This window comes from Lissotriton helveticus, chromosome 11 (genome assembly GCF_964261635.1).
Source record: "Lissotriton helveticus chromosome 11, aLisHel1.1, whole genome shotgun sequence".
Lineage (NCBI taxonomy): Eukaryota > Metazoa > Chordata > Amphibia > Caudata > Salamandridae > Lissotriton > Lissotriton helveticus.
Window position 1 is genome coordinate 168967911 of NC_136072.1, and position 26527 is coordinate 168994437.

The following is a 26527-nucleotide window of genomic DNA, read 5'->3' on the forward strand; positions in this document are numbered from 1 at the left end:
CCTCAAAGAGGGGCTCTTTGGCGGAGATCTTTTTCCAACTGCCGTATTGGTGAAGTGCGGGTGAGGGGCCAGTACTGTGTAGACGTTTATTAGAGATTAAAATTGGGGTAAAGGGTACCAGGATCAGGTTTATTCTAGCGGTCCCTTACTCCAAGTTAAAAAGGGGGATAGAGTAAACTCGACGGGAAATAATGCTCCCTGGTGCAAGTCTAGACTAGTGAATAGAAAGAAGGGTCGACATGTTTCCTGCTAGGGGTCTTTTGACCAGCGATTCTTCAGGACCAAATACAAAAGCTAATCTGTGCTATATCAACTGTCTACAATGAACCTTTACATAGCTAAGGTGAAGCTACCAGTGTGTGTAAAGATTCAGAGGTACCTGTGTTGTGCTGTTATTGCCTATCAATGTGGGTGTAAACTACAACATCAGTACCCGGCAGTTAAGTTCTGGGAAACAACTGCTAGTTTTGCAGGTTCTGTTTCTCCGTGTCTCCGAAGGTAGACCTACCCCTCTACAGGGTAGGGAGGGGACTAGGATGGAAAAAAAACCTGGCAAAAAAAGTAAGAATTTGCATTCAGCCGCATCGCGCTCTTCTGCAGACCGGCTTCCAGAGTCCCCAGCCCCCCATCCGGACGCTGCACTCTCAGCATGGGAGCAGCATTAGGATTGGCCTCAGCGCCCTCGATTTGTGCTCCCAGGGAGACTGGGAGCCCATGTCTGCTGTCTTCAACCCAGCAATGCAGCTTGGTTTGGAGACCGCTTCAGTGTACATGTGGGTTTGGCCGTGCTGAGATAGCTGGCCAAACCCACAAGTGCACTGAAGGCAGTGCACCTACCACTCCTCCTCAGTGCCCTTCTTCCCCTGGTGCTGACCCCAAGACTCGAGTTGGCACACTCAGAAGAAAAATAACATAATAATAAAACTGGTTTGATTATCGTGCTGGCGGAGGAAGGGGGGGATGATCCTGCTTATGCCTTCAACTGCTACAGACTGCAATTACCACTTGATGTTTATATGTATATACAGACTAACTCCAAACGAGCAACAAATTGTGGACTGTCGGGCAATGTATTTATGAACTACAGATCTGCACTGCATCGACACACCGATAGCCTTCACTTCAGTGCATTGGGCATTATAGCAATAATAAAAATAAAAAAAAACATACAACGAAGGGGACAGTGCAAGTGTATTTGGAGAAACGAGGGAGTGTACTGTCATTTCACCTACTGCATTTCAATCTATAGCAAGTATTAAATCAGATGTAAAGAAAGTTGGCACTAGCTCAAACTCCCATTGTGGTGAAACATGCGAAAAGCAGCTGAAGGAATTCTCCTGAGACTTGAAAGATCAAGTCACTCTATTCCATCTTAAAACTACAACTTATGAAAGATGGCATCTGGTAAGCTGCCAAGACCACGCCATTCTGTTAGATCCAGACAAGATTTTACCCCTCTTCCCTCAAAAAGAGCAAAAAACAGTTGGCAAAAAATGTAAATCCATTCTCTTTTTAAAGAAAGGAAGAGGGTTTATTTGCCTGAAGAGGCACGTACAAGTGAGTAATGGTGTAAATTTCTATTTGTGGCTCATTCCAGGTCACAATTTAACATGACTAGAATAAACAGATGCCCAGGAAAAGGTATACTTCAGATTTACGAGCAGACAACGGAAGGTTTTATATGTGGGACAACTTAGTATACACTTCAGACAATCTATATGGCTTCCCAATTTGACAAATAGAAACTTCAGGTAAAACAATATACTATAGAAATGAAGAAATGTAAAGGGATGTAGGCGAATACAATGAATCCTTCTGTAAGGGATGTACTCCGGTTTTAACAGTTTTGGTTTAAAACATTGTTCAATAAATATTATTTTCCAACAAAAAACATATTTGATGAAACTGATGATAAAACAAGCTTGTTTTTTCTGAACAAAAGAGAGAACAGTGATTTCATGTTCTTCTGTCACGAGTGAAGAGGCAGGGGAGATGTCAGACCAGCCTTCACAGACTGTTGCTGTAACGAATGGTTTCTTACCTGTCGGTGTAGTTTTGCAGCTTGAAGATCTTTCTGGATTCACTATGCTGTGCATATTCCGCAATCTGGTGGTTGGGTTCGGAATCGTAGTCTTTTTCTCTCTTTTTTTTGTAGCCCAGGTGGGCGTCGACGTCCCACCATTTGGTGTACCTTCGGTGACGTCGGCATGCTTCCGGCGGAAGCTCCCACCCTTGGGCGCGATCTTTGGATTCTTTTTTTCTGTCTTTTTTCTTTTCTGGGTTTGTAGTGAATCCATGGCTATGTTTGTTAATCCTTCTTTCAACGTGATTCTTTTCACGTATCTTGTAAGCTTCAACTTTCTTTCTTTTCTATGTGTTTCCACCTTCTTTTCCAGCCTCATCTTTCTGGCAGAGGCGGGTGGGTTCGCTAGTGAATCCAGAAAGATCTTCAAGCTGCAAAACTACACCGACAGGTAAGAAACTATTCGTTTTGCAGCATGAATCTTTCTGGATTCACTATGTTGTGCATAGATTTTGTAGCAGTTTTGTTACTTTTGTGGCGGCTGGGTGGAAGATGAGAGTTGGTTGTTGAATATATGTTGAAGCACTCTTTGTCCTACTTGTGCTTCCTTGTTCATCTGTACATCCACGCAATAGTGCTTAGTGAACGTGTGCACTGAAGCCCATGTTGCCGCCAGGCATATGTCCTGAATTGGTGTGTTGGCCAGAAAGGCAATTGTTGCTCCTTTCTTCCTGGTTGAGTGGGCCTGTGCCCCTCCTGTTAGCTCCTGCCCCGCTTGCTTGTGGCAGAATTGTATTGTTTGTGCGATCCATCGAGCTATGGTGTTCTTAGTCACTGGTCTACCCATGTAACTGTTTGAGAAGGATACGAAGAACTGTTTTGTCTTCCTGTGTTCCTTTGTCCTTTCAATGTAGTGCATCACTGCCCTTCTTGCGTCTAGAGTGTGGAGCGCCCTCTCAGCGCTTGTCGTGGGGTTCTGGAAGAAGCTAGGAATCTGAATACTCTGATTCATGTGGAACCTTGACACCACCTTTGGCATGAAGTGCGGGTCTGTTCTCATCACGACCCTGTCACTGTGTATCTGTGTGTAGGGTTCCTGCAGTGTTTGTGCCTGTAGTTCGCTCACCCTACGTAGCGAGGTGATAGCTACCAGAAAGGCCGCTTTCATCGTTAGCATTTGCAGTGATGCCTTGTGGATGGGTGTGAAAGGTGCTTTCCTGAGCTCGGTCAGTCCCACATTCAGGTTCCAAGCCGGCGGCGGCATCCTTTTTGGTGGCGCTATTCCCTTAGCCCCTTCCAGGAATCTTTTTACTACTTGAGATGTAAAGAAGCTTCTCCCTGTTTCTCCTCTTGTGTATGCCACAATCGCTGCCAGGTATACCCTCAGCGAGGATGAGCTTAGCTTGGCTCTTATTAGGTGTGTGAGGTATCTTAGCACCGTTGATTCCTTGGTCAGCTTTCTCTGGAGTTTCTTCTTGCAGCACCATTGAGTGAATCTTTTCCATTTTTCCCCATAGCACTTGCGTGTGCTGGGCCTCCTTGCCTCTCGCAGCACCCGTAGGGTGCTCTCTGGTAGTTTCAGATGTGCGAACTCTAAGTCCTCAGGAGCCAAGCTGATAGGCTGAGGCCCTCCGGTTCTGGGTGTAGAACTTATCAGTTTTCCATGGAGAGTAGGTCTTTTCTTTTTGAGAACTTGTGGGGTGGACCCTGTGCCATCTCCATTATCTGTGAGTACCAGGTCTGCCTGGCCCATTGTGGTGCCACCAGGATGAGCGTCATGTTGCTCGTCATGCATTTGTTGAGAACCCTGGGAATCAGTGGTATCGGGGGAAAGGCGTAGGCAAATGTTTTTGACCAGCTTATCCATAGGGCATTCCCATGGGATAGTGCCTCTGGTTGTCTGGATGCAAAGTACTAGCATTTTGCATTCTGGCGTGTTGCAAACAGGTCTATTGTCGGAGTGCCCCACCTTCTTAATAGTCTCTCTGTTCCCTGTATGTTGAGTTCCCACTTGTGGGATGCTGAAGTTTGCCTGCTGAGCCAATCTGCTTCTACATTGTCCTTCCCTGGCAGGTGTATGGCTAGCAGGTCTATTTTGAGTGGTATTGCCCATCTCCAGATCTCTTGTGCCAAGCTTGACAGAGGGAATGATTGTGTCCCCCCCCTGCTTGTTGATGTAAAACATCGTTGTGGTGTTGTCTGTCTGTATCAGCACCTTCTGGTTGTACAGTTGTTTCTGAAAGGCTTTGAGGGCAAGCAACACTGTTTTCAGCTCCAGGTAATTGATTTGCTTGACCGCATCCCCTGGGCTCCATAGACCCCTCACTCTGAGCTTGTTCATGTGTGCGTCCCATCCCTTCTGGGATGCGTCTGTGGTGATGGTCACTGTTGGGTCTGGTGGCGTTGAGGCTTCCCTATTGTTATCCTTTCTTTGGTCCACCACTTTATTTCTTCCTGCACTTTGTGCGTTACAACCACTAGATCCTCCCAACTTCCTGTAGCTTGTGACCATTGCTGTTGCAGCCACTCATGGAGTGGTCTCATCTGCAGGCGTACATTGGGGACCAGGTGTATGCATGACGTCATCATTCCCAAGATCTTGCTCACTGTCCTCACTGTCAGAGCTTGCCCCTTCTGGTAGTGACGTTTCTCCCTCAGTAGGCTGAGTGTCCTCTTCTCGCTGGGTAAAACCCTGCATTGGACGGTGTTGATTTGAGCTCCCAGGAAAATCTTCACTTGCTCCGGTTCCATCGAGCATTTTCCCCAGTGTATGGAGAATCCCAGGCTTGCTAGCGTTCTTGTGACCTGTTCTGCATGATCTTTGCATGTCCTGTAAGAGCTTGCCTTTACGAGCCAGTTGTCGAGGTAGGGGTACACGTGTATCCCCTCTCTTCGCAGATATGCGGCCACTGCTGCGAGGCATTTGGTGAATACCCTTGGAGCGGACTTTAGACCGAATGCCAGGGTTGTGAATTGGTAGTGATCCTTGTTTACTGTGAATCATGTGCTTGTGCTGCCTGTTCATGGGGATGTGCAGGTACGCAACTTTGAGGTCTATGGTGGACAAGAAGTCCCCGGCCTTTATCTGTGGGATGACCTCTTGTAGGGACGTCATCTTGAATTTTTGAGTCTTTACATATTTGTTTAGGAACCGTAGATCCAGGATGGGTCTTAGGCTTTCATCCACTTTTGGCACCAGGAAGTAGTTTGAGTAAACTCCCCTGTTCCGTTCTTTGAATGGGACCGGTTCGATGGCCTCTTTGAGGAGTTCTTGAGCTTCCTCTAGGAGCAATTGCAGCTCCTTCCCGAGTGCTCTCTTTTCTTTGGCTTTCTGTTTGGTGGTCTCCTTTCCAACTCTATGCAGTATCCGAACTGTATGATTTTGAGTATCCACTTGTCTGTGGTTATTTTCCTCCACTCTCGGAGGAAAAATCTCAGCCTGCCTCCTACTGGTGTTACATGTTCCTTTGTGTCTTGTCCTTTTAACCCTCTCCTCTTTGCTTTTCCATGCTCTTCCCTCGGAGGGTATGAGTGGGTGAGCACCTTTTCCTGTGTGAAGTCATGTGAGGGGGGGTTGTTCACCGCCTCTCCTTCTCTGGCCCCGTCCGTTTCCTCTCCCGCGAAATGACTGGCCCCTGTTCTGGTAGTTCCAGTTTTGCTTCTGCTGGCCCTGGTGACCTTGGTTGTCACTCTGTTGACCCTAGTGGAACGCCTGGTGTGGTTGTCCTTACTGGCTTCCACCCCTTCCGTTCAGCCTCTGCGTAGGAGTGCCTCTTCTCATCCCCCTGAATTGCAGGGCCTCCATGGACCTTGCCGTCTCGTTGTCTTTCTTCAGTTGGGTGAGTTTCTCATCAACTGGGGCTCCGAACAGTGCTTCTCCATTGAAAGGGGTGTTCAGAATGTTGTTTTGAACCTCCGTCTTGAAGCCTGAGATCCTGAGCCAGGCTTGCCTTCTCTCTGTGATTCCTATAGCCATCAGCCTGCTGGATGTTTCTGCCCTGTCAAAGGCGGTCTTCAGGCACGAGTTTGCGATGCTTTCCCCCTCTTCCACGAGGTGAGCGGCTCTCTGCTGGTGTTCCTCTGGGAGGTGCTTGAGCAATTGGCCCATTTCGTCCCAATGCTGGTACTGGTGCCTGTTGAGAAGGGCGTTGGCCATCCTCCAGTGCATTGCTGCGTTTCTCTAAATTTTTCTGCCTGTTAGGTCCATCCTCCTGCTTTCCATGTCAGGTGGTGGCCCAGATGTTGTTGGGACGTTGGCCCTTCTTCTGGCCGTTGCGGCTATAATGGAGTCTGCTGAAACTGTCCCCTGTATGTAAGGGGGGTCCTGGGAGGAGAACTTGTAATTTTTCTCCGTCCTTGGCGTGACTGACCTACAGGTAGCTGGTTCTTTGAACGCCTCTTTGCCCTGTCCAATAACACTCTTTAGCATGGACAGGAAGTGGCTTTTTGTCTGTGCGGGGAGCAAGGTCTCCAGCAGGAAATCTGCCTTAGCCTTCTCCTCCTCCAATTTGACTCCATAAGCTGCTGCAGCATTCTTGACGACCTCATAGTAGGCCCCAATGTCATCTGGCGGCGAAGGCCTCGAGGGGTATGTCTCCACAGCCTCCTACGGGTTTTCGGCCTCGATGTCCTGCCAATCCTGGTCCTGAGCCATCGAGGATCCCGAGTCGTAGCTCGAACGCGGGTCCCCATAATCACCCTCTGTGTAATAGAGGTCCTCCTCTTCTACCTGCTCCGAGGGCTCCAGAGTTTTCGGCGGCTCTTCGGCGTCGAACTCCTCGTGTTCTTCTATCTCTTCGAGGACCGTCGTGGGCTTCGAGGGGATCCTGAAGCTTTTCATTCTGTCTTCGAAATCCTTCTTTCTCTGGATGATGTTTTCCATCTCGGCCTCGAGCCTTCTTTTCTTTCTCTCCATCTGTGCGGCCTGCTCGACGTCAAGCGTTTCGGCCGCCCTCTTCGACGGTCCCGTCGACGTTGAAGCAGCTCTCGGCTCCTTCTCCTTCGAAGTCGAGGATCCCTTTTCGGGAGTTTGCTTCGATGACCTTTGTTTTTCACTGGTCTTTGGCGCCTGGGAGTCCTTCTCGAAGGATCCGCTGGGCTGTTTTTCGGGAACCGCAGCTTTGGTCGTCGAAGATTTCGACGCCGGTGCTCCCTTTGAGGTTCTAGACTCTGATTTTCGACAGTCAGCCTCCGGTTTTCGAGGCCCTGTCGAGGGTTTCGGGGTCATAGACTCTCCTACCTTGTCTGACGATTTCTTATCGGTCTCTGCGACCGTGGAGACATCTGGACCTTCGGCGATGTTGTCCTCGTCGTCTGTGGAGAGGCCCAGGTCATACAGCGTCGGGGCCTTGCCCTTGCCCTGCATCGTGTGGTGAGCTATCCTCTGTTTTTCCCGAATCCTCAGCGTCTTCGGCGTGAAGACTGAGCAGGCGTTGCAGTCCTTGCTCCCGTGGTCGATAGGCAGACAGAGGTTGCAGACCGGGTGCTGGTCTCTCTGCGCGTACTTGTGGTGGCAATTACGGCAGAATTTAAATGGTGTGTTATCCATTACTGCGCTCAGAGGGCCCCCTGTGTGCGCATTCTCCGTCGGACGTCGAAGATCTCTAGGTTCCTCTCCTTCGTCGTCCCGGCTCTGATGATCTTCTTCTCCTGGTCTTCTCGAGTTTTTTCCTGAAGAAATTCGCTTATTTTTCTCCTTTTCTCCTCCAAAACTTCTGGAGCTTCACGTGACGATCCAGACCCAACGGCGGGAAAAAGAATCTGAAGATGGCGCCCAAGGGTGGGAGCTTCCGCCGGAAGCATGCAGACGTCACCGAAGGTACACCAAATAGTGGGACGTCGACGCCCACCTGGGCTACAAAAAAAAAGATAAAAAAAAGACTACGATTCCGGACCCAACCACCAGATTTCGGAATATGCACAGCATAGTGAATCCAGAAAGATTCACGCTGCAAAACACAGGGTTCTCCAGTGGGTACATCGGGGAGCTACTGGTTGCTCGCCAGTACCTTGGAAGAAGCTTCCCAAAAGTGGAGCCCAGACAAGTATGTAATCCTAAGGGTCAAGTCATATCGAAGACGCATTCAATTAAAACTATCTGAGTAGGCTTTATGGGAGGGGAAAGGAGGCCCAGCTTGTTTTATCGTCTATGTTTGTTATGTACATGAGGAATTAAACAGCAGAACTAACAAGTGCATCATTTTTACGCATCCTTTAAAATGGCAGGCACTGTGTGCTTTGGCTACTTAACCTTTGTAGTGAAAAATCACTTTTACATTGATTGGGAATTCACTTTTTCATTATTTTATTGAGGCTTCCAATATACAGTAAATAAGCATATAATTTTACAGATGTTCAACACAACAATCAAATAAAAGTGTGTAGAATGGAGGGATTAACACAATACATAAGGAGCAGCATCCATACATTAGGAAAAAAGGGGAGTCCTGGGTTAGAGTCCAACTGGCCAATGGTGAAATTGGAGAATGTTCAATACAAGACAGAACCACTCAGCTTCATGTACATTTCAAAGGCACCAACCTGTAATGAAATATTCTACTGTCCCAACAGTTCAGACCACCCCTTTGGGGGCGGGGATTCCACAAATTAAAAATAAGAAGTTGATGCACATTTCTCAAGCCTTTTCTTTCCCAAAAAATTGTCGTCAGTTAAGGTCAATGACACACTTGTAAAAACAGGATAATCTTGACAGATTTTTGTGTTGGTCACCTTGGGCTTCCTATGGATGCAAGGTCTTTAGTATTGCTGGTGAACATTTTATGTTCAGCCATTAAAATGTTCCCTAACATAATGCAACAAGTGTTAAGACCATTTTTGGGGATCTAATGTTGACAGAGAATAGGACACACAGACGGGTGCTTTCACTTAATGTCTTTGGCGAATTCCATTCTCATAGGGGCACCAAACACGCAGACCACTGTGTGGTAAGAATTTACCAGAATTCAGAACTTTCAAAACCCGTCCCCACAATGGGAAAAGAAAGACATGAAAACAACAAACCTGTCTTAAATCAGGCCATAGAACTATCAGTTTTTAAAGCAAAAACAACTCGTGTAACACTCAGTGCAACAGTAGTTCATTATTCCTTGCTTCTGCAAACTACTTTAAAAATATTCAACTGTATTCCTAAACACACATGCAGGAACGCAGGTTTGTAGGACTTGCAATTCACAAAGTATATTTCTCAGATGTCTTTGTCGGTACATCTCCCAACAAGTATCTTTGCATACAAGCAGGTCTCTCCCCTTTGGTTGGCTTTGTATTGTTAGTTGGTGCCCTTTCCGCAACTTGATGTAAGTTTGTTAAACACAAATGAGAATTGAAAAAAAGTATACTGTACATGGTCGCTCTTAAGCACACAAGGTTTTGGAGTACATTGTGCATCTCGGCTTTTCATCTAGAGCCGACAGTGGATAAAAACCTGTGTTAATAACCTAGGCACGTGAAAAAAAAGAACAACGAGGCACATCTCTTCTGCCTCTTTTCGAAATCTCTAAAGAAAAAAAGTTTTGGCAGGAGAGTAGTACGACGGATATGCTTCTCAATACTTATAAGTTTGTCAGACTATTTAGTGGTGCACTTCTCTCACTATAAATAACTCGCATGTGGGGGCGGAGTTAGATGATCCATCTCTATAAGTGGGTCTCGCTGCTTTGCATTTGTCCGTTATCGCCTTGAACTGTGGGAAAAATAAACACATGCATATTTATTCCTGATATTTAAACACACCAGTGCAAACTGTATAAAACGGATAGACATATTTACTATCAAAACCAACAGAGCTAAATCTAGACATGCATGTACATTTTTATGTGTCTGTATGCAAATGTTTCTGTTAACAGGGAAAGAGAGAGGGCATATATATATGTGAGGAGAGTGGTACAGAGGTATGAAAGGCACATTATTATTTTGAAAAAGTTGTGCACTTCTTAGGCAGATAAATGTTTGTTAAGCTTTCACTCTTTGCCCAGATTATAAAACGTGGACGAGACAATCTACAATTTGCACATGTAGGATTATGGAGAAAATTTACTGACTTTTTAAGACCTCTCAAAGTACTCGAAAGAGTGTTCTGGGGATTTCGCTACTATTCTTCAAACAAGAGGAACCAGGAGCTTTAAGCTAGGTCCAGCACACATGCTTCCTTCAGTCATAACTTAAATACAAGAGTGTGCATTTCCTTAGAAAAAAATGAAGAATTGGAAAATAGTAGGTTGAGAGGTCAGTGGAATAAGCTCCAATGGGAGCAAGTGCACTCACCCCCCCAAAAGGTGTCATGCTTCATCATCTGGGCATGCTATTCAATTAATCAGTTACACAAATAATAACAAAGCACTGTTAGAACTTGTTTTGCGATCTGACCCGTATTAGAGTCAGTGTAATTCTCACAGGTTAAGAACAGAGCACAACGCTTTATTTATCGTGTGAATGATTACTTGAATACTTACCAAACATTGATGAATCAGTCAGATAGTAGTGTAGGTTACATTATTTCGGTCCTGATGAATTGCCATTAGATCCCTTGCAGACTAGACTAGGCAAGAAACATGTTGACCTCACGTTTCAAGCAAATGATCACAATTGCTCCTTAGGACCATTGAATCCCATATGAGCAGCACAGTTTTTAATTAGGTTAGTGAGCTTCACCAGTAAAGACTCCTCAAATCAGCATCACTAGACCTATTTTAAATCACTTCCTTCCACCACACTGCACATTTCTCACGACCTACATTCATCATACGGCAAACTTAAAAGATAACCAGCGGGTGCCTGTCGGGCACTGAAGCGCCGGCCTGACGAGGAGCATGCCCAGATGATGAAGCATGACACTTTTCGGGGTGTATGAGGGCACTTGCTCCTATTGGAGCTTATTCCATTGACCTCAAAACCTATTTTCCAATTCGTAATTTTTTCCTAACTTTTTCTAAGGAACTGCACACTCTTGTATTTAAGTGATGTATCTACTAGGACAGCATTCCAAAGCACTGGAAGAAGTGTTCATTTAAAAACGTAATGCAAAAGAACATTTGCACAATTCTTTTCTTTTAAACTGAGAAAGAAATTTTCCATGGGGAAAAAAGTTGCGAATTCATTTTGTATCACATCATCACAAGCATACAAGGAACATCATTTTCCTCACATTTAAAAAGCCTCTTCATCTGTATCCCCATAAATTGTGAGGAAGATTCATATCTATTCCCACCTTGAAAATGTATGTACTCCTATCCCCTGCCCGTGACCAGAGTAAATCTGCATACACTTTCTGGGTCAGAAAACACCCGTGAATGTATGAGGATACCCACAAACATTCAAATTTGTAAGTATTCAACTTTTCCTACGCCCAGGGCACCAACAAACAAAGCGCCAGGGACCAAATGTGTTCAAGGTGAAATTTCAGTGTTGACTGAATTTTCTGTAAGCAAACTGCATTTAAGACGATAAAGCACATATGAACAAGATATGGGCTATTCCTGGTAAATGCAGTTATTTGCACTCCTCAGTTGGGCTCTGGTATGCATATATGCTTTATGAATAAAGTCCTGGGAGACTGAGCCATCACGTCAAGGGTGGACAGTATTCGTGGTCTGTGACCTCATGTCATCATGATTCACAGTATTCATCAAATGCACTCAATGTGCATACTAAAATCAAATATCACCCCTCCATCTTTACACCAGCGACCCAGATTAATAGCAAGTGCAAATCTTTCATCCTCTGCAACAGCATCCTCACAAGATACAGGTCAACGGGTAAAAGAGTTTTTTTGAGGATAGAGATTCTTTTGCTGGGCACATGTACAGCATTGCTTCCTCCGCCACAAAAACAAAGTGATAGCTATAGAACACATAGTACAGCTGATTTATGTGGTTAATTATTTACATTCATTTGCATCTGCACCTGTACCTTCCAAATCTGTAACATCTTGCATCTCCTCGTCTTCATCCTCTTCTTCTTCCTCTCCCACTAATTCTGTTGCAATAAGTTGCCTGGCTAGTTTAATGTTTAGTCCTTCATTATAGTGAAATTTTCTCTTCATTTCAAAGTGCTTCTTCTTCTCTGAAAAACAAGATGTAATGGGACACATTTAACAAAGTGAATGTTCAAACCGCTGGGCTTTATGAAGGCCATGTAAGAGATCGGGCTTTGAAGGCAAAACAGATTACGGTTTTTGTGCATCTGGAGAGCAGGACACGTAGTTAGAAAGAAGGAGCAGGCAATGTTTTTTATTGTTTAATAAATGTCAAGTCAAGTCAAGTCATAAAATTTGTATAGCGCACTACATACCCAGAGGGTTTCAAGGCGCTTAGGAAGGGGAGGAGGATTATTTGTCAAATATCCACGTTTTAAGCTGCTTTCTGAACGCTAGGTGATTCTGGGTGAGGCGAAGGTGAGCGGGGAGTGAGTTCCATGTTTTGGCAGCCAGGTGCCAAAACAAAATAAATGGTTTACCAATGTCGGTGTCCAGAATATAATACTATGTTCTGACCTTGCAATGCTGCTTTAAATCTTGGCTGTGCCTCAGGGAAGCAAGCCAATCAGCTTGAATGTCGTTTTGATCCCACGTCATCGCTCACCTGCCCTTAAAGGCCATACTTAGTTTTACCAGAACAAGCACAAAGGGGATATTCTCATGCTCTTTGTGGAGGGTAGGCATGGATTTAGTTCAGAGTCCTCATATTGTACAACCACTTGGGTCGTAGATTTAGATTCTCCAATGCAGGGTACCGACCAGTCAATAAAAACTTCATAAGATAAAGTTTTATCTAAAATAAAGGACAGGGTATGTAGAAGCACACCAAAAGACATGTTTAGGGTTCTTCCATCTACTTAAGCAATTGATCTAAAACACTGTAGACTGTACGACTAGACCTCAGGCGCAGCTTGGTAAATGTAATGGATGCTACAACACAGCCTTCTTAAAGGAGCCTAGCGACCTTCTGAATACACTTTCGTCAATTTTACCCTCTTTTGGAGTTTACAGTCATCATACCTCTGACAAAGCTCGAAGTGCACTGGTAGCATGCTACTCTGTATATTCTGTTCGGCTAGAAGAGTGTGGGTGTATAGCATGACTTATGCCAAGATTTCTGCATGGAGTTGAAGATTTGATATACCATGGTATAGAAGTTTTCCTCCATCCTGACTGCCAACCAACGAGCATTCTAGACTACAATGATCCGTCAGCCTGTTTGAGCTGCAGGCCATCGAGAAAAAAGGGCAAAACCAGCAAAACCAGAGAAGGCGGTTGACATTATGGCCCTAAACACCTTTAATACATCTCAGAGCAGGTATGTTAATGTCATCAGTATTTTAAAGGAGTGGAGCAGTAATGAGTCTACTCCATTATCTAACTGTCCTCACTTTCCAGTGTAAAAACTACTTTCAAATGCATTGGTTTCACATTTGTAATTTTAAGCAAAATCTAAACTGCATTAACAAGGCCTGCCCAAGCCTCAAAAATCTAAAGCTAAAATACAGACCAACTCCACTTCCACTCTTCCATTCCTGGACCGCCAACCACTGGTGCAGTATGCAGTGGTGGCAGATTCCAGAGAAGAATGGTGGACCCTGGTAATTATTATGTTTACAAATGATGCACTCAGTCTTTATTTTGACATATTTGGAGTCTGCCAAGGGATTCGATGTAGGTGTGCAGTAACTAAGGGTTGCACATTTATTTTGCAAACCTGCACAAATCCATCTGTTGTTCTGACAGTTGCTTCTTGCACAGTGGTAACTCGCCATTCTGTTTTGCAGAACAAACCGTGCATTCAAACAAAATTCTATTTCTGCACACAGAAAATGTAAACATGAACATTTGAACCTTGGCCCCGTGACATTTCAGAATGTATCATACAGGACTACAAACTATCAATATGGCCATGAATATTTTTACAGGTCCAAAGTTTACAATAAATTCCTTGGAATTCGTGGTGTTTTGGCATAGCTTAGGTAGTTGTCCCAAGTTCAGCCCTACCTCTCAATTTCACATCTTTCAGTTCTCCCGCTCCAAAACTTACCCTTTCTATTAAAAACTCCCTGAAACTCTATGTAGTTTGTAGCACAAAGTAGATGATCTAGATGGTTGCGCTTTTCACTGCTCCCAGAACTCAGAAGCAGTTTTCTGAAATTTCCTATAATGTAATGCTAGAAATACAAGTAACCACCTTTCTCTTCCAGAACTCTCCCAGCCTGAAAACTACCATGCTACACAAACATCCTCCATCTTCGCTGACCCCTGGGTGGGTACACCAAGCTAATGCCTAGAGCTTAACTATATGCACCATCCTCATCTGAGGCTTTTTCTCCATCACCATTAGAATCCTGGTATCCAGCTTCATTTAGTAACCACTGAACCTGCTGATGGAACTGGCCTCAATCCACTACTGCGGATCACTGGCGTAACAAAACTTGACCTCAATCAGGAGATCTCCGGCCAGAGTACTGTGCTGAGGGGGACCCTCAGAGCTGCGGGGGCCTGTATTACACCACTGCTGTGGATGGTACTGGTTGGGTTGGTTGTTATCCAAGCTGTCATAGGTTTTACATCTCGCTCCCACTGTGAGCACTTGCAGTCAAGTGGACTGCAGAATGGAGCAACCTTTGGAGGTATGAAGCTGCAGCATGAAGCCTGACATCTGAAATCACAGACCTAGGTGGGTATTTAGAGACTTCAGAATCTGAAAAACGACCAACCATGTGTCATACTCCGTACAAGATAACCAAAATATATCCAGTAATGTGGCAACTCAAAAATGTCAGTCAAAACCACTTTAATTCGCCAGTTGATAAAAAAACAGCATAAAACGTATTCTACATACAATAACATCATGCTATACAGTTAAAAACAATCCTATGAATATATGTAGCAACCCATGCTTACTACATTATCAGCATGCTGCAACAGCGCGACTACAATGAGAGCGGAATTAGCTTCTAGGAAAATTCATTTGTCCAAGCTGACACCATGACTTAACAGGAGTTGCCACCTTGGAAGTGTGTAACTCGACATCGATCACGCAGCAAGAGCACTACACAAACACCTGAAACTAAGAAGCTAAACACTATAATTATACTAAAATGGCCATACATGAAGAGCTCTCTTCTCATTCCAACATCAACGCAGCAATGAGTGCTTGACCTACATCACTCAAGCCTATTTACTAAAACCCTGAAACTACATTGTCAGCTGGTTGAAAACTATTCGATGTGTGAACTGCTTTGAAAAGCAATGGCAGTTCCCATCCAATACGTTCTTAGTGATCGGTCATCAATACACTGCAAAATAATCACTATTTGGTTCTATTAGAAACTGCAAATATCACATCATGAAGAAAGCATCTGAGAAAATGTGTGTAACACAACCTATCGATTTTAATGCTATCTATACCTATCAACACTACTCTGTTTAATCCCACTTCTCCCCTAACTGGATTTCTTCTCAGTGATGTCTTTCTAGATCGTTACCATCTTATTCAATTACTCTCCCTATGATCATCTACATTACCTCTGTGACCAATATGTGCCAAACGTAAAGTCGAAACACCTTCAATTCACAGCTATACTTTATTTCCTTCACACAATAATTGAATCTTGGCAAAAAATAGCCAGAGAACCTTATTTGTGCCTTACAAATGACCACATCTACAACAATAAGGTCTTAAATGCTGGTTTACAAATGTTTACTGTGCCCAGGTACACTCTTGTGAAACAAATACTAAATAACATCAACCAACCTTAACATTATCTATCACTGAAACATAGTTCTCCCCAACCTCTCCCCCTTTGATATCCTAATCCAAAGCAGCTTCAAACACTACACTTTCCCATTCCTATAAAACGGTGCTGGCTTAGCTATTATTCTTTAAGACTCCTGGAACTGTGCCCAGACGAACCTATGATTTTTTCATCCTTAAACTTCCCCATAACCCGTAAACGTGCATGTAACAAACCTAGCAACTTTCACAATATGTACCACACTCTTGCCCTCAGCAACCATACCACATAGAACACTTTCATGATAATTTGGTCTCAATATTTATTTATTAACCCCTTCGGGGCTGATGACGAGCTGGGCTCGTCATGGAGTAGGGCGCTCGCACGCTGATGACGAGCCCAGCTCGTCATGAGCCCCACCCTTGGGGGAAGCGCCAGCGCTCCCACCGAGTCTGCCCGATCGTTAGGATTTCTGCTGGGATGGCAGGGGAAGACCGTCCCCTGCCTCCCCCCGCCCTCCCCGCCCGCGTCATCAATGACGTCAGCGCGCGAGGCGCGCTGACGTCACTGGGGGTTCCTGTTGTTTACCGACGCGCAGGGAAGCCATTTGCTTCCTGCGCGTCGGAGGAATCAGAGGTTTGTTTTGCGGCTGGGGCAGGGGGGAAAGTTTTGAAAAGGCCATCGAGTGAAAGGAAAGGCTTTTCCTTTCACTCGTTGCAAGTTTAGAGCATTCCTGCTGCACGATCGTGCGATCGTGCAGCTGGAATGGTAGGGAGTTTTTTTTTTTTTCTATTGTGGTCAATTTCGTTGTTCGGGGAGCGGCCCCTTGGGGAAGGGTCGCTCCCCTTTTTGGGGTAACAATAATTTTGAATTGTTTTCATGCCTCTGGTATGAAAAAATGTTCATTTGTTGAAAAAAAAAAAACAGATGGGGTCATTTTCAAAATGTGAATGTAGTGCTGATTTTATTGAAGGATGCAAGTGCCTCTGTCCTTCATCTCTTATTTTTTGTGTACCTGAAGTGTCTGAAAAACACACCTGTGCTGCCTAGGCAAAGCTCACTAGTGTTTTTGGGCTGATGAATGTTTTTTTTTGTGTGCTGCTTTTCAAACACATGCTTTGTCTCCAGTGACCATGTGTGTGTTACTATGCCATGTGCGCAGGGGTCCCTTGAGTGAGCTGTCCATCAAAATGTTTTTGGGCTGATGATTGTTTCCTGAATTTGTGCTGCAACTCGATCACCTGCTTTGTCTCCAGTGTCCATGTGTGCGTTACTATGCAATTGCACAGATGTGCGCAGGGGTCCCTTGTGTGAGCTGTCCATCATAGTGGGAAGGTCACAAATGTTTTTGGGCTGATGATTGCTTTCCTGAGTTTGTGCTGCAACTCGAGCGCCATCTTTGTCTCCAGTGTCCATGTGTGCGTTACTATGCAATTGCACAGATGTGCGCAGGGGTCCCTTGTGTGAGCTGTCCATCATAGTGGGAAGGTCACAAATGTTTTTGGGCTGATGATTGCTTTCCTGAGTTTGTGCTGCAACTCGAGCGCCATCTTTGTCTCCAGTGTCCATGTGTGCGTTACTATGCAATTGCACAGATGTGCGCAGTTGTGTGAGCTGTCCATCATAGTGGGAAGGTCACAAATGTTTTTGGGCTGATGAATGTTTTCCTGAATTTGTGCTGCAACTCGAGCGCTTGCTTTGTCTCCAGTGACCGTGTGTGTTACTATGCCATCGCACCAATGTGTGCACAGGTCCCTTGAGTGAGCTGTCCATCATAGTGGGTAAATTTAGGAAAGATGGTGCACTCCGCTAGTTGGTGGGTGTTGCCAAACGGGGATCTTCTTTGTGAGTTCACATGCCTCTTATGTGTATAAATGGTCAGAGACTGATGAGAGCAGCAGATGGGGAGAAAGAAGCTCCTGGTCATAGGAACTGTTTTTGGATTGCGCTTGTGAAAATCAAGGATGCAAGTGCCTCTGTCCAGCATCACAGTTAACCACAGTAATTCTGTTGTCCCCCTCCCCATGAGAATCCCTGATGACGTCAGCGCGCACAGCACGCGCCAACATCTTCAGGGATTCCCAGGCGGTCGGGAAGCCATTTGCTTCCTGCGCCTGGAGGTGTTAGGTTGGTTTTGAGATATTTGGGGGGGTTTGCAAAGAGGCATCAGGGGAGAGGTAAGTGAATTTCCTCTCTTCTGATGTCTCTTTGCAGGGCATTTCTGGCTCACGGTCGCGCACAGCATTGCGATTGTGCGGTGGAAATGCCCCCACTAGCACCAGGGATTTTATTTTAGATTGTAGGAAGTGACCCATTGGGCAAGGGTCACTTTCAGGTGGGTCGGATTTTAAATTTAGATTTTCTGGCCTCCCCCCCGGTGGGCAAATCAACCCGTACTTTTGTCCGTTTTGCCCTTTTTGATGGCCCATCTGTGTGGATGTGATTTTGGGGGTAAATTTGTGTATTGTTTATTCATTTGTTATGTTGTTTGTGAAATGTAGTATTAAATTATTTTTTTTCTTCTTTGTTTTTGATCCAGGCTTTTGCTGTTTGTATTGGTGTAGGTTGTGGTTCGGTTAATGCTGGTTTTGCAGCTTGTGTAGTTGCATGTGCTTGGTAAGTAAATGTTTTTTGTACTATTTTTCCTAGATAAATGTGTTTTTATGAAAAGTGAAGTTATTGCTGTTTGTGTGGCTTTGTGTTTCTTGATTGTTAACTTTTTTTTGTATTGCTGCTTGATGTGTACTTTGTCTAATCTATACTTTTTTTTTCTTTCCAGTGGGATTTCCTTTCTTTTTGCTGTGTTTCAGCAGAGTAGGTGCTGGTGAGTCTTCTTATATTTGGTTAGATTTGAATTGTTTTTGAGTGTATTGATTTTTGTGTGAAGACTCTACCTTGTTTACTTCTTACTTTGCACAGTGTAGGTTGTTGTTCACTTGTGTGTGTAGTCTTCTTGATTTGTAAGGATAATGGCTGCTCGCAGGATTACTGCTAAGCAGGTTGTTAGTTTGCTTTTTGAGTCTTCCTCTGACCATGGTCCAGACACTGACTCCGATTCGGAGCATGAGGTAGGTGCAGAAGATTCAGGCAGTGAGTTTTCTCTTCGCATGGTATCATCGGATGATGATTCTTCTTCTAGTGCTGATGAAGTGCCTGTGGTAGAGAGGGACATTGATGTGCCGGTAGAGAGGCAAGAGCCATGTGAGCGGCAGCCTAGGTCCTCAAGGTTTCCCTTTTTTTCTCGTCGGGAACAGGCAAGTGTGGTAAAGGCTGCGCCCAAAAGGTTTCACATTGCTGTGGTGCGCCAAAGGTTATCTGGTGCTGCTAGTCTTCCTGTTGTAGAGCAGCATGAGGCATCTGGTGCTGCTAGTCTTTCTGTTGTTGTTGAGCAGCAAGTGGCATCTGGGGATGCGAGTTCTTCTGTTGATGTTGAGATGCAAGAGGCAGCTGGGGATGTGAGTTCTCCTGTTGGTGTAGTGATGCAAAATGTATCTGGGGATGCTAGTATTCCTGTTGGTGTAGTGATGCAAGAGGCATCTGGGGATGCTAGTGTTCCCGTTGATGTAGTGCAGCAAGAGGCATCTGGCCTGCAGGCTAGGGTGGCTTCTTCTCCTCATGTTAGTGATGACGTCTGGGTTGCCCCTGGCATGGTGCAGCCAGAATTGCCAGACTTCACTGGTGTTCCAGGGTGTAGAGTGAATACTGACAATTGTTTGCCAATTCAATTTTTTCAGTTGTTTTTTGACGATGAGTTTTTGCAGGAGATTGTGGAGCAAACTAATTTGTATGCAGAGCAGTATTTGAGGGACCACAGTGCCAGCCTTAAGCCCCATTCTAGAGCTACCCATTGGTCTCCCACATATGTTGAAGAGATGAAGAAGTTTTTGGGATTAACTTTTTTGATGGGCTTGCTAAGGAAGCCATCAATGTCTTCTTATTGGTCCACTAGTCCCTTGATGGCAACATCTATATTTCCAGCAGTTATGACTCGTGATCGATATATGCTTCTTCTTCGCATGATACATTTTGTTGATAATGATTTAGCGTTGCCACGCGATCACCCTGATTGTGACCGTCTTTTTAAGATTCGGCCTGTCCTTGATCACTTTGTTGATCGTTTTCCTGAGATCTTTGCACCTGGAAGAGAAATAGCTGTGGACGAGTCTTTGGTATTGTTCAAGGGCCGCTTGGTTTTTAGGCAATACATTCCTAGCAAGAGGGCACGCTATGGCATCAAACTGTATATGCTGTGTGACAGTGAGACTGGATATGTTTATAATTTCAGGGTGTACACCGGTAAGGATTCCAGCATTAACACTTCTGCTTGTCCGTCCACTTTTGGAGTGACTGAGAAAATTGTGTGGGAACTAGGTAGACGATTATTTAACAAAGGCCACCATTTATATGTAGATAACTTCTACACTAGTGTGCGTTTGTTCAAGGAGTTGGCCAAAGTGGGCACTGTTGCATGTGGCACGATGCGCAGTAACCGGAAAGGTTTCCCAATAGAACTTGTTTGCAAAAGGCTTGTGCGGGGACAGTCTACTACATTGCGATGTGGGAAGCTTCTAGCTGTGAAGTTTTCAGACAGGAGAGATGTTTACATGCTGACTACTATCCATGACGAAAGCACTGAAGCTCTGCCAGTTCGGGGTGAGACTGCTGAAGTGCGTAAACCTGTGTACATTTTAGACTATAATAGGCACATGGGTGGTGTTGACAGAGTAGATCAGAGGTTGGAACCTTATGCTGCTCTTCGAAAGGCTTACGTTTGGTACAAGAAGTTGGCTATCCATCGTTTCCACTTGGCATCCTTTAATGCTTTTGTTGTTTTTCAGAAATCTTGTCCTGAGTCAAAGATGCCTTTTGTTAAGTTTCAGGAGACTATAATAGGCAGCCTTGTACTAGTGGAACAGGCAAGTGTGCCAAGATTTGGAGTGGTGGAGGAAGTGGCTAGACTGAAAGATCGCCACTTTCCAGAATACATTCCTCCCACAACTGCAAAAGACAATCCCACTAAAAGATGTAGAGTCTGTTGGCGAAGAGAAGTGCGGAGGGAGTCTCGTATGCACTGTCCTGACTGTCCTTCAAATCCTGGATTGTGTGTGCCAGCTTGTTTTAAATCGTACCACACACAAAAGAAGTTTTGGGAGTTTCATTGAGCTTGTACGTGTACTGTCTGGTCTGTTTTCTGTAATATTTTTTAGTTTGCTTTTAGGTTTGCATTAGTGCAAAGCATTTAGTTTTTGAATTTGTGTTCGCAGATTTGTAGGTTTCTACATTTGATTTGTGGTATTTCTTTAAAAAATTCTAATTTCGATGGTGGTGTGTGCAGGATTGTGCTTGGATTGCTGGTGTGCGTGGACTGGCGCTTGGCTGGTGGTGTGCGTGGTCTGGTGCTTGGCTGGCATAGTGCATGGATTGGAGTTGTGCTGGGGGGGTGAGTGGATTTTTGCTTGGCTGGCGGAGTGCATGGTTAGGTGCTTGGCTGGTGGTGTGAGTGGATGGCGCTTGGCTGGTGGTGTGCGTGGTCTGGTGCTTGGCTGGCATAGTGCATGGATTGGAGTTGTGCTGGGGGGGTGAGTGGATTTTTGCTTGGCTGGCGGAGTGCATGGTTAGGTGCTTGGCTGGTGGTGTGAGTGGATGGCGCTTGGCTGGTGGTGTGCGTGGTCTGGTGCTTGGCTGGCATAGTGCATGGATTGGAGTTGTGCTGGGGGGGTGCGTGGATTTTTGCTTGGCTGGCGGAGTGCATGGTTAGGTGCTTGGCTGGCGGTGTGAGTGGAGTGGTGCTTGGCTGGCGGTGTGTGTGGAGTGGTGCTTGGCTGGCGGCGTGTGTGGAGTGGTGCTTGGATGGTGTTGTGTTTGTGGAGTGGCGCTTGGCTGGTGGTGTGCGTGGAGTGATGCTTGGCTGGCGGTGTGTGTGGAGTGGTGCTTGGCTGGTGTTGTGTTTGTGGAGTGGCGCTTGGCTGGTGGTGTGCGTGGAGTGATGCTTGGCTGGTGGTGTGTGTGGAGTGGTAGTTGGCTGTCGGTGTGCGCTGAGTGGTGTTTGGCTGGCAGTGTGCATGGTCTGGTGCTTGGATGGTGGTGTGGGTGGACTGGCGCTCGGCAGGCGGTGTGTGAGTAGTTACTTTCTGTTGGTCAATACACACACTGCTAGTTGAGTGACACTCCACACAGTCCATCATTTTGTGTAGTTGCAGTGTCAGAAATGTGGGCGTGTGAAAGTGATGGGCCCTTGAATGGCGCTGTTTGCTGGTGTGAGTGTTGAAATGTGATGGGTCCGCGGCTGGCGGTGTGAATGTTTTGTATGGGTCACGCGTACGAAAGGTGTATGAATGGCCTGTAAAGAGGTTGGTGCCTTGACGTGGCTTTACAGCTCACGAGCTGTGAGTCAGTGGTTCAGTTTATCATACTTTCAATTATACGCAGTGTATTTCATTTTTGATGAAATTACTTGCGTATCCAATTGTATGTACTGAATCATCACTCACCCTCGTGCCAAATCCAACCAGTATGTGTGTGTGCTTGCGGATTAGATGGGTGTGCAGTAATAATTGTTTTTTTTCTCTTTCTGCAGTAGGGTGTACCTTGCCCCTTATTGTGATTGTTGTTATGTGTTGCTTTTCCATTCGGATGGTGTCAATGGTCTGGTTTGTATCAGGTATGAAAGGTGCGTGAATGGCCTGTAAAACGGTTGGTGCCTTGTCGTGGCTTTACAGCTCACGAGTTGCGAGTCACTGGTTCAGTTTTTATGCATTTATTTATTGACAGAGCATTTCATTTTCTTGAAATATCTTGTTAATAAAATTTTATGTACTGAACCATCACTCGCCCTCGTGCCAAATCCAACCTGTATGTGTGTGTCTTTGAGGAATAGATAGCAGTGCTTGAATGTTTGACTTTTGAGTAACTCTGTTAAGGTGTGGTATCCTTTTACTCGGGAGAACAAGGGGAACGCAGGGTGGTAGGATTTTTTTGCCGGCACGGCGATCCCACGCCAAAATGTTTGGAAAAGTTCTATTTTTAAGGTTTGCAAAGAGTTCTGGGTAGGAAAACATTGGGGGACCCACACATGCCATACCTCCCTGGACTCTCCCGGGTGTCTAGTTTTCAGAACTGTTTGGGTTTGCTACTTTCCAAAGAATACCACCCAGCCCCGGGCCAAAAACTCAGGTGCCACCCCCCCCCAAAAAAACAAAGTTATATTGCTTCAGGGTATTTTATATTCACCACCGTTAGATTTGGACCTTTTCCTGTTGCAGCCACTATGGCTACCCACGCAAGTGAGGTACCGTTTTTATCGGGAGACCTGGGGGAACGCTGGATGGTAGGTAATTTGTGTGAGACCAGTGATGCCACGCTTTCCCAGACTACAACGTGTGAAAAAATTGATTTTTTTCTGCTAAAATTGAGGTTTGCAAGGGATTCTGGGTAAAGGAACGTTGGAGGATCCACGCAAGCCATGCCTCCTTGGAAGCCCCCGGGTGTCTACTTTTCAGAAATGTGTGGGTTTGGTAGGTTTCCATAGATGGCTGTCTCGCACGGGGCCAGAAACCCAGGTAACCCCTCTTGCAAAAGCTGGTGAATTTAACAATGGTGAAAATGTTAAGTCCACCAGCTTTTGCAAGAGGGGTTACCTGGGTTTTTGGCCCCGTGCGAGACAGCCATTTAGGGAAACCTACCAATCCCACACATTTCTGAAAAGTAGACACCCGGGGGCTTCCAAGGAGGTATGGCTTGCGTGGATCCTCCAACGTTCCTTTACCCAGAATCCCTTGCAAACCTCATTTTTTGCTTGGAAAAAAATCATTTTTTTCACACGTTTTAGTGTGGGAAAGCGTGGCATCACTGGGCTCACACAAATTACCTCCCACCCAGCGTTCCCCAAGGTCTCCCGATAAAAATGGTACCTCACTTGCGTGGGTAGGCATAGCGGCTGCTTTAGGAAAAGGCCCAATTCATACTGTGGAGACCAAATCATTACCTTTAGCCAAATAATCTTATTTTTTGAGGGGGTCACCTGAGCTTTTGGCCCGGTGCTTGGCAGGCATCTTTGGAAACTACCAAACCCAAACAGTTCTGAGAACTAGACAGCCGGGGGAGTCTAGGGAGGTATGGCATGCGTGGGTCCCCCAATGTTTTCCTACCCAGAAACCCCTGCAAACCTGAAATTTTGGTCCAAAAACCCACTTTTCCATACTTTTTTGGGTGGGATCTCGCTGCCGGAACAAATGTCCTACCACCCAGCGTTTCCCTTGTTCTCCCGAGTAAAATGATATCTCACTTGTGTGGGTGGGCCAAAGGCATGTGACTCAGGCTGGGGTGCTTAATTTGTAAAACTTAAATATGACTAAATACTACTTTTTTCAAAATTCATTTTTGGCGTGTTCTGCTTTGGGGCACCCACACAAGAGAGGTATCCTTTTACTCGGGAGAACAAGGGGAACGCAGGGTGGTAGGACTTTTTTGCCGGCACGGCGATCCCACGCCAAAATGTTTGGAAAAGTGCTATTTTTAAGGTTTGCAAAGAGTTCTGGGTAGGAAAACATTGGGGGACCCACACATGCCATACCTCCCTGGACTCTCCCGGGTGTCTAGTTTTCAGAACTGTTTGGGTTTGCTACTTTGCAAAGAATACCACCGAGCCCCGGGCCACAAACTCAGATGCCCCCCCCCAAAATCAAGGTAGTTTTGCAATGAGGTAATGTAAATTCACCACCGTACGATTTGAACCGTTTCCTGTTGCAGCCACTATGTCTACCCACGCAAGTGAGGTACCATTTTTTTCGGGAGACCTGGGGGCACGCTGGGTGAGTGGAAATTTGTTGATCCACGCAGATTCCAGAACTTTCCACCACAGAAATGTGAGGAAAATGTGTTTTTTTGGTCACATTTTTATGTTTTCAAGGGATTCTGGGTAACAAAACCTGGGGGTAGGCAGACGAGTCACCCCATCCTGAATTGCCCTGGGTGTCTAGTTTTCAAAAATGTATAGGTTTGCTAGGTATCCCTAGGTGCTGGCAGAGCTACGGCGCAAAAACAAAAGATAGTCTTTTTGTCCGAATCGTGCTACATTTCACTGGGAAATTGAGGTGCGACCATGCTGCGTTTTGCGCTGTTTCATGTCGCAGCCACTATGCCTACCCACGCAAGTGAGGTACCATTTTTTTCGGGAGACCTGGGGGCACGCTGGGTGGGTGGAAATTTGTTGATCCACGCAGATTCCAGAACTTTCCACCACAGAAATGTGAGGAAAATGTGTTTTTTTGGTCAAATTATTATGTTTGCAAGGGATTCTGGGTAACAAAACCTGGGGGTAGGCAGACGAGTCACCCCATCCTGAATTGCCCTGGGTGTCTAGTTTTCAAAAATGTATAGGTTTGCTAGGTTTCCCTAGGTGCTGGCAGAGCTACGGCGCAAAAACAAAAGGTAGTCTTTTTGTCCGAATCGTGCCAAATTTCACTGGGAAATTGAGGTGCGACCATGCTGCGTTTTGTGCTGTTTCATGTCGCAGCCACTATGCCTACCCACGCAAGTGAGGTACCATTTTTTTCGGGAGACCTGGGGGCACGCTGGGTGGGTGGAAATTTGTTGATCCACGCAGATTCCAGAACTTTCTACCACAGAAATGTGAGGAAAATGTGTTTTTTTGGTCAAATTTTTAGATTTGCAAGGGATTCTGGGTAACAAAACCTGGGGGTAGGCAGACTAGTCACCCCATCCTGAATTCCCCTGGGTGTCTAGTTTTCAAAAATGTATAGGTTTCCTAGGTTTCCCTAGGTGCTGGCAGAGCTACGGCTCAAAAACAAAAGGTAGTCTCTTTGTCCAAAGAACGTAAAATTTCACTGGGAAATTGAGGTGCGACCACGTTGCATTTTGTGCCGTTTCCTATCGTAGGCACAAGGCCGACCCACACAAGTGAGGTACTGTTTTTATCGGGAGACCTGGGGGAACGCTGGGTGGGTGGAAATTTGTTGATCCACGCAGATTCCTGAACTTTCCACCACAGAAATGTGAGGACAATGTGTTTATTTTGTCAAAATCTTAGCTTTGCAAGGGATTCTGGGTAACAAAACCTGGTGGTAGGCAGTCGAGTCACCCCATCCTGAATTCCCCTGGGTGTCTACTTTTCAAAAATTTATAGGTTTGCTAGGTTTCCCTAGGTGCCGGCAGATCTAGGGTGCAAAAACTACAGGTAGGCACTTTGTCAAAAAAGGGTCAATTTGTAACTGCTAAATTTAGGTGTGACCACGTTGCATTTTGCGCCGTTTCCTGTCGCAGGCACAAGGCCGACCCACACAAGTGAGGTACCGTTTTTATCGGGACACTTGGGGTAATTCAGATTTGTAAATCAACTGTTATTACCAATTGAGCTTTCATGCATTTCTCCCTTTGAATGAAAGACATTGGGTAAAAAAAAAATCTTTATGAAAAATGACCAATAATTCTCATGCTAGTATGAGTATTCCCAACTTTGAAAATGTGCAATTATATACTGTTTCTGAACTCTATAATTTGTACCCAATTCAGAAATACATAGGTGTCTTTCATACAGATTATTCCATGTATACATTTTCCAAGACAAAGTGCACTATACCCAGTAAATGAAAAAATACCATTGCAAGTTGCTGCTCAGTTTTTGGATCTGGGTTCGTCGGGTTCTTGGTGAAACTACAAGTCCTATATATCCCCACAACCAGGAAGGTCTAACGAATGTAACGGTATATTGCTTTCCAAGAGCTGTCAAAATTAGAAAAAGTTATAGGT

General features: G+C 45.4%; 1 protein-coding gene across 1 annotated transcript in view; it reads right to left on the reverse strand.

The window, feature by feature from the left end:
- Positions 1–9531: 9531 nt before the first annotated feature.
- PPP1R2 (protein phosphatase 1 regulatory inhibitor subunit 2) overlaps positions 9532–26527 on the reverse strand; it is a 132738-nt gene continuing 115742 nt past the window's right edge. Inside the window, 2 exon segments of the mRNA XM_078666378.1 lie at positions 9532–9722; positions 11948–12100. Of these exon segments, the coding sequence (XP_078522504.1) occupies positions 9676–9722; positions 11948–12100 (200 nt within the window). The 3' untranslated portion in view covers positions 9532–9675.